Here is an 11,107-nt window from a genome sequence, read left to right as displayed (position 1 = left end):
AACAAAAGGAAACTAGACTGTGATTGTTTGTTAGACACCCAGCCTTAGGTAGGACCGGAAATACACCGTACAAACCATTCGTACATCTATAGACGTACAATTATCCGTGAATATGGTTGAGGTTTTTTTATTTGTTTGTTTGGTTTTTTTTTTCAAACGGATTCTTGGAGTTAGGTTAATTGTCATTTTTTCAGAGCAAAAGGATATTGAAATTGAAATGATGATGATGATGATGATGATGATGATGATGATGATGATGATGATGATGATGATGATGATGATGATGAGGAGGAGGAGGAGAAGGAGGAGGAAGAGGAGGAGGAGGAGGTGTAGGAGACAAAGAAGGAGGAGAAATTAATAAAAACAAAACCATTCAAAATGTCTGTGCCCTTTCTTTATATCATTATTTTGATCGTCATTTCACTATGATAGAACTAAATAAAGAAAAATGTAACATTTAACGAAAAATTGTTAATAGGTACGAAATAACCGCAGGGATTTTTTGTTCTTTGTCTAGTCTGATGAAATGACAAAAGTTGGCTATTCTAAGTTGGATTTTATGTTTCATTAACAACGGGAAACACTGACACAATAAGGTAACTGATGATACGATAATGAAACTTGCCTAACACAATTGCTTCTAATAAAAAAAATTCTAATAAGTAATGCTACATGCAGTAAAACAGTCCAAATAAATTGTTAACAGCAGAATGTACAGTATATATATAAAAAAATCCTTACTGAATTATCTCCAGGCTAAGTTTACAATTGAAACAAAATGCATTGGTTTAAACAGTAAAATCAGTTTGTTTTGTTTTATTTTTATCTTTATTATTTTTTTTTACAAACATGTTCAAGTATGAAGTTGCAAGAGTGTTTATATTGGATTCGGAGGAGACGCGATGGGATACGTAGGTCGCGACGGGACGAAGGAATATGGGTAACACCATATGCCGTCCACCTCTACCCGTTGTGAGAAATTCTGTTTCTTTTGTAGCTTTTAAGAAATCTGCAAATAAATTCTATATGGAATGATATCTCACTGTCCTATATTTTACTTGCCTGTGATATGTATGTTGTAATTTTATTGTAATATTGTGTATTATCTTATTGACTATATGTAAGCAAACATATTGCTCAAAATGAAGTTATCAAGAATACATAAAGTCAATTATTATTATTTTTGTCATTATTTATTATTATTACAATTATCATATTATTAGTATAATTCCTCGAAACCCTCCAAAATTCAGGGCATGAAAAAGTCAATGTTCATATCTCACAAACTTGAAATGCGTTAATCAAAATCGGATCACGTTTGCGACTAGAAAACCTAAAACCTGTTCATAGTCTTCATCAGTTCTCATTTCTTGAACCTTTGTGTTGTATATTTTTCTTTAAAAACCCTAAAACACCAGTCATGAAAATAACACCGTAACGACGTTTATCGTAAGGCTTGGAAAAAGAGTATTCTATTCATGGTGGTAGAGATAAGGTATGCTAGGTTTGCAATACACATGTAAGTGTATGTATTTGTAGTAAGGGAATATATACGTCCGATGTCATGATATTAATAACGCATAAAACAAGAAAGTATCCGTAAAAAAATAATAACTAAGAGGTTCTTTTCTAAAATTATAATGTAGACATTTTCTGGAAAAAAAAAGGAAGAAGAAAAAAAGGAGTGTTTTTTTGCATTAGAAAATGACATGCTGGTCAGGCTGATCAGGGGGCTAGGTATGCGAAATTTTGACATTTGTCTATAAGAATTAGTGATTTTTTTTTAAATATAAAAAGTTGCTTGTAATCAAATAAGTACATTGTTAAACAAATGATATTTTAACATAGATCTAACGTTAATGCGCAAATGAAGTAGCTGTTTATCTAACTTGAATTTTTAATAAATCTATTATCATTTCAAGATCTGTAACTTTATGTAATCCGCAATTTTTTCTTACGATTACAGTCGTAGGTGATGCAATATGGAATGCGTGTTGAAGAGGTAAAAAGAGACGGTGTCGACAGAAAAAAAATCTCATTATGAAGAGGGGAAATGTCAACATACCAGCTGATACAATTACACAGAAGAAATATATTTACATATCATCTCCGGAAGATTTTAGCCGGTTTTCTTTTTTACGTTTTAGATGTTACTTTATCATTATTTCCGGTCTCACTTAAGGCTAACAGACAGAGTGGACATAATTTTGAGGATTGCATCGCTGCAGTGTGTGTGAATTGACTTTGAGTGGATATAAAAAAGTGACAATGATTAAGTTATTTTCTCTAAAACAACAGAAAAAAGACGGCGTAGACGTCAGTGAGAAATCCGGAAGCCAAAAGAAAGCGTCTGCAGCCCAGTTAAGAATACAAAAAGGTAACGAAAACTAGATTTCATTAATGGATCCGAAACGCAGTAGATCTATTTCTTATCCGGTTCGTGATGGCAGATGCTTTTGTCTAAACATAGACATGTTGTTATGTAAATGATCTATTGATATAATCTCCAACATATAAATATGATAGAATACAACAACAAAACCCAGTCAATAATTCAACATTATCACCATGAGAGATAGTATTATCTCTAAAAATGTAAACAATGTAGAATGTGTAATAGACTCACATATCCGGCTATATGCAAAGTTCTGGTCACCTTCATGAATGTTTAAGAAATGAACCTTGGTGTGTTGTGACACTTTCAGGAAAGACGCTTCAATTTCAGACTTAGTTATTGTCTTGATAAACATATGGACAAAATTTTGTAGTCTGCCATTGAATAGGCCTTATATGTCTAGACTGAAGTATGAAGCTATCAGTATCTGTGTAGCTTAGTTCTACTGGATAATTACTGGTTATACTTAAGAACATTATTTAATTTACTTAAAACTAATTATTGCAATATATGCAGTTGAAGCATTTAGCAGGTGGTCGGGTAGCGCAGTGGTAACTCACTCGCCTTTCACCAAGCCGTCCGGGGTTCGATTCAAGATAACATTAAGTGTGGCACTCTATATCTACATGTGTTTATAGCTGCTAACAGGTGACATTGGTAATCAATATGAAGATTTCATATGGATACCAAGAACTAACTTGTCAGGTACTATCTACAAATTCTGAGCCACTTAGATAGTGTCTCCATATACTTGTGAGTCTAAAGATATATGTGCTTGAAATGTATTCCCTACTAATGGTTCAATGTACATGTTTTCAAAAACAGATTTCTGTCTTTTAAGTTGGAGCATTTCTTTTTGTGTTTGAGTTTTGCTTTTTTACCGATACAGTCTTTGTTTCTCACATCACTCTGCAGACACATTGACTGGATCTTTTTCAAAGTACTTGTTATGATGTGTCAGTTCATGTCATTTAAATATGAACATAGATGATTGTCTTGCTATGTTCGTTTTAATAGCTGATACACAAAGAACACAAGTCAATATGAAATCCATGGTAACTGCTATGGACATTTTGACATCAGCACTAAGGTCATAAGTGATGAACAATACACATACTCTCTTTAAAGTAGAAAGTACATATCAGTGGACGAGTCTACTATAGCTAGTGGGGATTCAGATTTTCGAGCAGGAGGGCCTTAAGAGTGAGAGACAGTAAGTTCAAGCCCCAACATTTTTCTTTTCTAGTTTTGGTGACATTAATCACTAAAATTGTAAGCTACAGGAGACCCTGAGGTGTTGTTATAGCAATATAAAATGGGCTCTGGTTGTCGTTGAGTGAAGATGTGAAAAAGGGCATATATCAAATGTATACATTGAGAGTCCAAGTACAAGTGAGAATTTTTATTTTTGTCGATCGGTTTAGTGTTTACCATGAGAAGAAGAAATTTGAGTCCCAGTAGGGCAGTACATTTTCCAGGATTTCCAAGTTTGTTTGTATTCTTGCCTTGTTTGAGAGAAGAAAAAAAATCAGAAGATTTGTTTTTTGTTTTCAACTAACATGAGCACAGGCTTCCTTAAAATTCATATTTGGGTAAAATTGGAATCAAAGTTGATGTTATAACCAACTGATCTAACCCAGCTACATGCTTGCTCTCAGTCATCAACACCCTTCACTTCTCTGCATATATTTGGCATTGGAACAACATCAAAATGTATGCTACTATTCAATGATGTTGAATAATTTGTGTACCAATAATTCAATTGCCAAGTACAGTTGAATATATATATATAAATCTTATTGTCATTATTTATGTGAAAAAATGCATTCATTTTGTTTATGATGTCATTCTAAAAATAGATAAGGTTATTTTAATAGTACTGAATAAACAAATTTATTATTGACATGTTCATTGCAAACAAGTCAGGTGAACTGTGTTTATGTTTCTTTTCAGACATCAATGAATTGAATTTACCAAAGACATGTCAAGTAGATTTTCCCGACTCAGATGATCTTTTAAACTTCAAATTAAATATTTGCCCAGATGAGGTAAGATTTCACTATAAATGATGTTCCTCTTGAATATTTGTATAATTTTTATTACAGCATAGAAGCATACCATTATAAATCATATATTAAGTTCACTGTAGAGAAATGGATAAAATTATTGGTTATACTAAGCACCAATGAAAATGCATTATGAGCATTGTCAAAACTTCAATAGGGCAGCCAGAGAGGCCATTTTGTAATATGATTGCACAATCATGGTTTTACGGTGCAACACCTATTTCAAACTTCTTCCCAAGTTTCACTAGTGGGATTGAGCCCAAACTTGCATGAAATGATTCTGAGATGGTCTTGACCAAGTGTGGTTATTCTTCGGGTATGTCTGAAATCGAAGATGACTGCCATCTGGAAAAACATATTTTGAACTTCTCCACTTCCACTGGTGCCATTGAGCTAAAATTGGTATGAATGTTTACGAAAAGGTAGCCAACAAAGTGTTGTTATTTTTTGAAAACTTTGACTCAGCAGCCAGGGAGGTCATTTTAAAATGTGATTGCGCAATCATGGTTTTCCTGTGCAACATGTATTTCAAACTTCTTCTCAAGTTTCACCAGTTGTATTGAGCTCCAACTTTACCGTCAAAAAATAGGTAACACTTGTTACAGTTACCGACTCCTCACCAAAACTACCATTTGCATTGGAAGACAGCTTATTATTAAGATTTCATTCGAAGTAGAAAAAATAACCCCTCTCCCTACTGGAAGTATTTGTAGTCAGATGACTGTTAAGGCCCCTAGGCCTCTTATTAAGTGATAGATCATGTCCTGGCAGACAGTGGGTAACAACGGCATGGCAGGACTAGTATGTCTGTCTCCAACATCTCTGTAATTGGTTTCAATTGGCAACAAAAATTCCAAGGAAAACCATTGAAATTCACAGGAGACAAGTTTCTGTAAGAACCATCTACTGACACTTATATGTAAGTGGATTAAAAGCTCACAGACCAGTTTGTGGTAATATATTGATGCAGCATTACCTTTTAAACTGAATCATGTGGACAAGGCAACATCAGAGATTGCTGATTCACCAATGAAAATGTATGCTACTCATAGAAGAATCACAATTTTATCTGCATAATAGTGATGTCAGAATTAGAGTTAGGAGATGCAGTGATAAACACTTTGCTAAATGCTTGCGAGTGAGCAAGACCAATGGAAGGATGGAAGTTTCATGGTATAGGAAGAAATTTCTTTCAATTACAAAATTATAAAACTGCAACTTAACCCATTCATGATTATAAACGGTCTTGCTCTGATTGGTCATCAAATTTTTGGTGTTAAAGGTTGAGGAGAGTTTACTTCATCCAGTCTACAAGTTTTACAAGTAACACACCTGTAGTTATTAGATATCCCAGGTATCTTGTTCACGTAAAAAGAAAAAAACTGAATAAAGTCCTCCTGTGCAGTTATCAAAATTATAAGAATTCCCTAACAACAATGACAGATTATAGCTCATGTGAATTTTGTCTTTGTTTTAGGGATTTTACAGAGCTGGACGATTTGTGTTCAGTTTTAAAGTTGGCCAGGGCTACCCTCATGATCCACCCAAAGTAAAGTGTGAAACCATGGTCTACCATCCAAATATAGACCTAGAGGGAAATGTGTGTCTCAACATTTTAAGGTAAGGCATTCAAATTCTGAAAATTGATTTTGCTACCAAAGATTATTCCTTATGGACAGTTACTTCTTAACGAGTTGACAAATTGATCAAATTTTACAAATGGATGTTTCCTGAGGAACAAAAAAAAACCCATTGGTATGGAGCATTGGACCACAAATGTAGGATTTTTACTTGAGGTCACATCAGGCTGTGATCTAATGACTTATCTATCACAGACTATTATAGTGGGATGTGTGCTGTAGAAGGGGGATAAACGTATATGCATCAGTTCACTTCATTATCATGTATAACTTACTTTCACCATTCATTGTCTCCATACTGGCTAGCCAGCAGAAGAAAGTGACTACAACATCAAAATATCTGTTCCATTTGAAGGATTTCACCGTCAGCAATGAATAACATATATATACTTTGATAGTTTAAATCAAGTTATTATCTGCATAGATGGCAAAAATATGTAAGGAATATACATTTATATATACATTGTTATGGCATTTATGGCCAATATAAATGACAAGAGTATTGTAGAAAGACCTAACATACATAGTATGATATTTTCCAGCAAAACTTTGACAAAATGATATAAAAAAAACCAAAACAGTTTGTTCAGTTTTTAAATAGTTACACATAACAACATTAGGTTATAGTAAACATGTGGCAGAGTTACTGGAAAACCTATTAATGAGGGTTAGAAATGGTGTAATATTTCATGTTTCTTTGTTTTGTTGTTTTTGATATGTAATCTTATAAATTTGAATGTCTGTTTAATACAGAGAGGATTGGAAGCCGGTGTTAACAGTCAACTCAATAGTATACGGACTACAGTATTTGTTTCTAGTAAGTATTTTCATTCGTTCAAAAAATGTATAGAGATGTTATGGATATGTATGTTGCTGTTACAGGATTTCAGGACTACAGATACAAATTATATGTTGTAGGATTAGTAGTAACTACATGTGTACATGATCATTCAGTAATCTGCAATGTGCAGTACACATTCATGATAGGAAAACTGGTATCATGGAGCTGAAAATTGGTGAGGATGTTGAGGATAGGAAGGTAACAGAGTGTTATTATTTGGTCAAATCTCAATTTCGAGATGGTTATCATGGCAGCCATTTTATGACATGAATGCACAATCATGGTTTTCCTAAAGTCACTTGTGGGATTTAGTGCAAACTTTCCTTGAATAATTTTAAGATGTTAGTGTTAGTCAGAAATCTAATATGGCTGCCATTGTCACCATTGATGGAGATGTTAAGGAAAGGAAATAAGCAAATTTTTATTTTTCAGCCTTGTCAAATCTTCAACATGGCAGTCATGGTGACCATTTCATAAAATGACTTTACAATCATGGTTTTTATGAACAACACCTTTTTCAAACTTTTTCTCAAATTCCATATATGCAATATTGCTCAAACTTGCCTGAGATGGTCCAGGCAAAGTTTTATTATTTTTCAGTTCAAACCAAAATCCAAATTTAAATGTGGGTATGTCGTAAAACTGAAATGAAGAAATTTTGTGTTTGTTACATTGACCGTTAAAATTTAGGATGATTTGAATCATTCTATAATTGTTCCCACTATCAGTACAGCTATTTTTTATAATCAGATCTACAATAAGGCTCATGGGGCATCTTGAAATTAATCTTTTATCGACACTGGTACATGCAATTTCCTGTTGTACTTCTTTGAATATTTTTTCTTCATTTTTTCTTTATATATGATACTGACTTAAATGTGATGTGTCATGACAGGAACCCAATCCTGAAGATCCTCTAAACAAGGAAGCAGCTGAGGTACTCCAGAACAACCGCAGACTGTTTGAGCAGAATGTGTCCAAGTCTATGCGTGGAGGTTATATAGGATCTGTGTACTTTGATAGATGTTTAAAATAAGATCAGGTTATCTCAAAACAAAAATATATATATGAAGGCATATGGACACACAGACGCATGGACATTTGGATTAATTTGACAGACATGTTTTTAAAATATAAGTGCTGTGACAGTCTGAGATTAAGACATGGTACATGTGTGATGTTTGTATCAACAGGTTGTTTACAGGCTGTGTGTGGCTCTCGACCAGTGTCGGGAGGTGAGTGAGTGATCACTGTTGTTTCACAAGTCGTGGAATATACACTGTAGTGGTTAGTCAGGTCTCATCTATATTAAGCTGAAGCTGACAAGTGCTTCATTTTAGAATTGTTGATTTATAAATGGTATTGCTAACACTTGTTCACTTTCATATATAGGGATCCAGCAACAGATGCCTATATATGAATTAACATGTGTATGTCAAATCCTTGTTTAAAAACAGCTTGTTGAATATTAGGGCGCTTTCGCGTAAGCATTTGAAACAATAGGACTGGTTGATCGAACCTGCAAGAAAAACGCCAGGTACAGATCAGAACTGAGGCTGGACTGCTGAATATTTGGGGTCCAGCTATACCTGTCTGAAACTAACTTGCTGAATATCATTACCTTTTAGAATTGCAACATAAAAAGAAGGGTCAGTGGACTCACACATTTGTGGAAGCATTGTGCTATAAAGTATGTGTGAAATGGATTGTATCTTAATTTTTAGTTAATAGATTCATGCATGACAGGAAATTCTGAAAATGTGCATTTTGAGCTTTACATATATGAGGTCCAACATCCGGCACAAGTGCATTGGTCCATAGTGGAATAATTCTAGACCACCTGAACCATTTCAACCAGGTTACTCGAATGCAGCCCTAGTGTATTCCATGCTTGTTTCCAAGATATTTAAATTAATGTAGTGTGATAAATGGCCTGGGCCCCATTTCTTTGTTCCAACATTCTGATCTGTATGCACACATGATTAGTATGTAAATTGTATGTATCAGTATGCCTGTTTGGTGCCTCAGAAATAGTTCATCACTGTAGTTATGTATAACGAATAATTATAAGATGTATCTAGAAAAGATATGGATATTTCCTACACAATTGATTATGTAAATATCTCCAGAAATGTGTTATTTTAAGATCATCAACTATCTGCTGGATTTTGATTGGCTGATTTCACTAGTAACTTAATGACCTATTGATGATGGAATGGATACATAGTAAATTATCCTATCACAGAGGTGTACAACACTGCAAGCACACTGCACAGGACTCTTAGTGTAAATCAGGACAAATAAAGCTGCTCAACATTTACTACAAATTACAGAATAGTACTCCATGTATAAAATGTGCAAGTCTTTTCCTCATGAAACATACATGTATAATGTAACTCTCAATTTGAATTATTTGGATGAATACTGTACAAGACTTGGCAGCATCACTTTGGAATAGTTATGTGGTAAGTTTTTGTACATTGTCTTTGGTTATAGAACTGATTTGATGTGGAAAAAATATGAATGTATCAAACACCAGCAAATTACATTAAAGATAGGACATAAAAGAACCTACCATTATTTATAAACATACAAGGATATATTTACACGATAAACCTTCATGTTTCTGTTCTAAGAACATGTAAGTTTGCATTGAGTATTGCTATAATAATTTATATCCCAAGGGGTAGTGTTCATTTTAAAATACTACTGCTGGTAGTATGCATTTTTCATAAAAAAAATCTAATATAAACCCCTCATCACTATTAAGGTGTACTTAATGTACCATGTACACTTGATTTTCTTTACAGATTAATTTTGATTCTGAAACTTGAGGGTAATGAACCCAAAAGTCCACCCTTTTCTTCTGCCAAGATATGTGTAGTTACAATAGATGCATTGTATTGAAAGTTTAAAAAAGACTATCTAATGGTATTAAAATATTGTTTAAAATGTGACACTTTGTTGGTTTTATTCCATGAATTTCATCGGTGCTGGAGTTAGTTTTATAACAGAATGTGTGATTGTTGGAGTTAATTTTATAACAGAATGTGTGATTGTTGAAGTTAGTTTTATAACAGAATAAGTGATTCTGCTATAATCAAGCACTGAAATGCATTACAAGCAAACAACTCATGATGATTCTTAATTCAGCCCCAAACCTGGCTGTAGTCCCCCAACAGGAACTGATGTTGTAGACAGGAGGGGGTGGGGGCTATACTTTTGCAATTTCTGTCCATTCTTCCTCCCACTATCTTGTCAAAGCTTTGTCACCCACACTTCCTTTTACTGGAACTTTATACCTTGGGTATAGGTGACTTTGGTGAGGCAGTATGTGTGCATCAAAGTAGGTCACTCTGACTTACATTTTGACCTTAGACCTACATGTATATAAAAGGAAAAAATTGCTTTGAATATGATTTCAGACGAAGGAGTGATGCCTAACATTGTGCACACAGTCCATGGTATGTTCACTCATTCATATACACTTTGGTATCAAGGCCCTTTCAACTGACATTGCAAATAGTGCTACAGAAAAGAACAGTCTTGTTGCTCCAATGCAAAAGTTTACAGAAGGATGAAAGATGTCACTACAAATTAGCTAATCATATAACTTTGGACCAACTGAGCTAAAGGGGATACACCTTCATTGTGAAGTGACTGCAGCTGTGGAAATTAATAGTACTTAACTGGAAAACTTTGATTAATTTACTAAACAGAAAAGATCCATAAAGACAGGGAAACAGCACTACTTAAGTAAACCCCTTACCCTGTGAAGGTACTGTAACAATTTTAAGATGAGATTTTACAGTCATTCTGACCATTGATTTCTCATTGCAAATCCAGAAGCTTGATAACAAAGATCTGTATACACAGTGCATTAACATTTTAACTTATCAGAATTTTGACATTTCTACTTTAATTTGTACCACACAAAACAGCTGGGTGTCAAATCATAGGTTTCAAAATTTCTTCCTACAAAACAATAAAATACAACCAAGATTTCATTTTTTGTTAAAGCATGTGATAATAAACACTGTTTTTTTTAACTTTTTATATGTAATAGAGGTAATTTTTCATCTTAATGCCTCGGTTAGGAATCGAACCCGTGACCCCTGGCTTACTAGTCTTAGGCTCAACCAATCCAGCTAAAGAGAAGTTCTCT

The 11,107-nt window shown here is 33.9% G+C and overlaps 1 protein-coding gene across 1 annotated transcript; it reads left to right on the top strand.

Moving 5' to 3' along the window:
* Window positions 1-2,202: 2,202 nt before the first annotated feature.
* LOC132548795 (NEDD8-conjugating enzyme Ubc12) lies at window positions 2,203-9,899 on the top strand. The gene is made up of 5 exons (XM_060212692.1): window positions 2,203-2,377; window positions 4,349-4,443; window positions 5,939-6,081; window positions 6,855-6,918; window positions 7,838-9,899. Exons 1-5 carry the CDS (start codon window positions 2,269-2,271, stop codon window positions 7,976-7,978), a joined length of 552 nt encoding a protein of 183 aa, XP_060068675.1. The 5' UTR covers window positions 2,203-2,268; the 3' UTR covers window positions 7,979-9,899.
* The last annotated feature ends 1,208 nt before the right edge of the window (window positions 9,900-11,107 follow it).

The sequence above is a fragment of the Ylistrum balloti genome, unplaced genomic scaffold (assembly GCF_031769215.1).
Source record: "Ylistrum balloti isolate Yb309-2 unplaced genomic scaffold, AGI_CSIRO_Ybal_v1 Utg369618, whole genome shotgun sequence".
NCBI lineage: Eukaryota > Metazoa > Mollusca > Bivalvia > Pectinida > Pectinidae > Ylistrum > Ylistrum balloti.
Note: the sequence above shows the minus strand (reverse complement) of the source record. Positions and strands in the feature narration are given on the sequence as shown.

Coding starts and splice junctions, on each gene's coding strand:
- LOC132548795 (XM_060212692.1), top strand. CDS start 2,269: ATGATTAAGTTATTTTCTCTAAAACAACAGAAAAAAGACGGCGTAGAC. Junction 2,378..4,348: donor CCAGTTAAGAATACAAAAAG/GTAACGAAAACT, acceptor GTTTCTTTTCAG/ACATCAATGAATTGAATTTA. Junction 6,919..7,837: donor GACTACAGTATTTGTTTCTA/GTAAGTATTTTC, acceptor GTGTCATGACAG/GAACCCAATCCTGAAGATCC.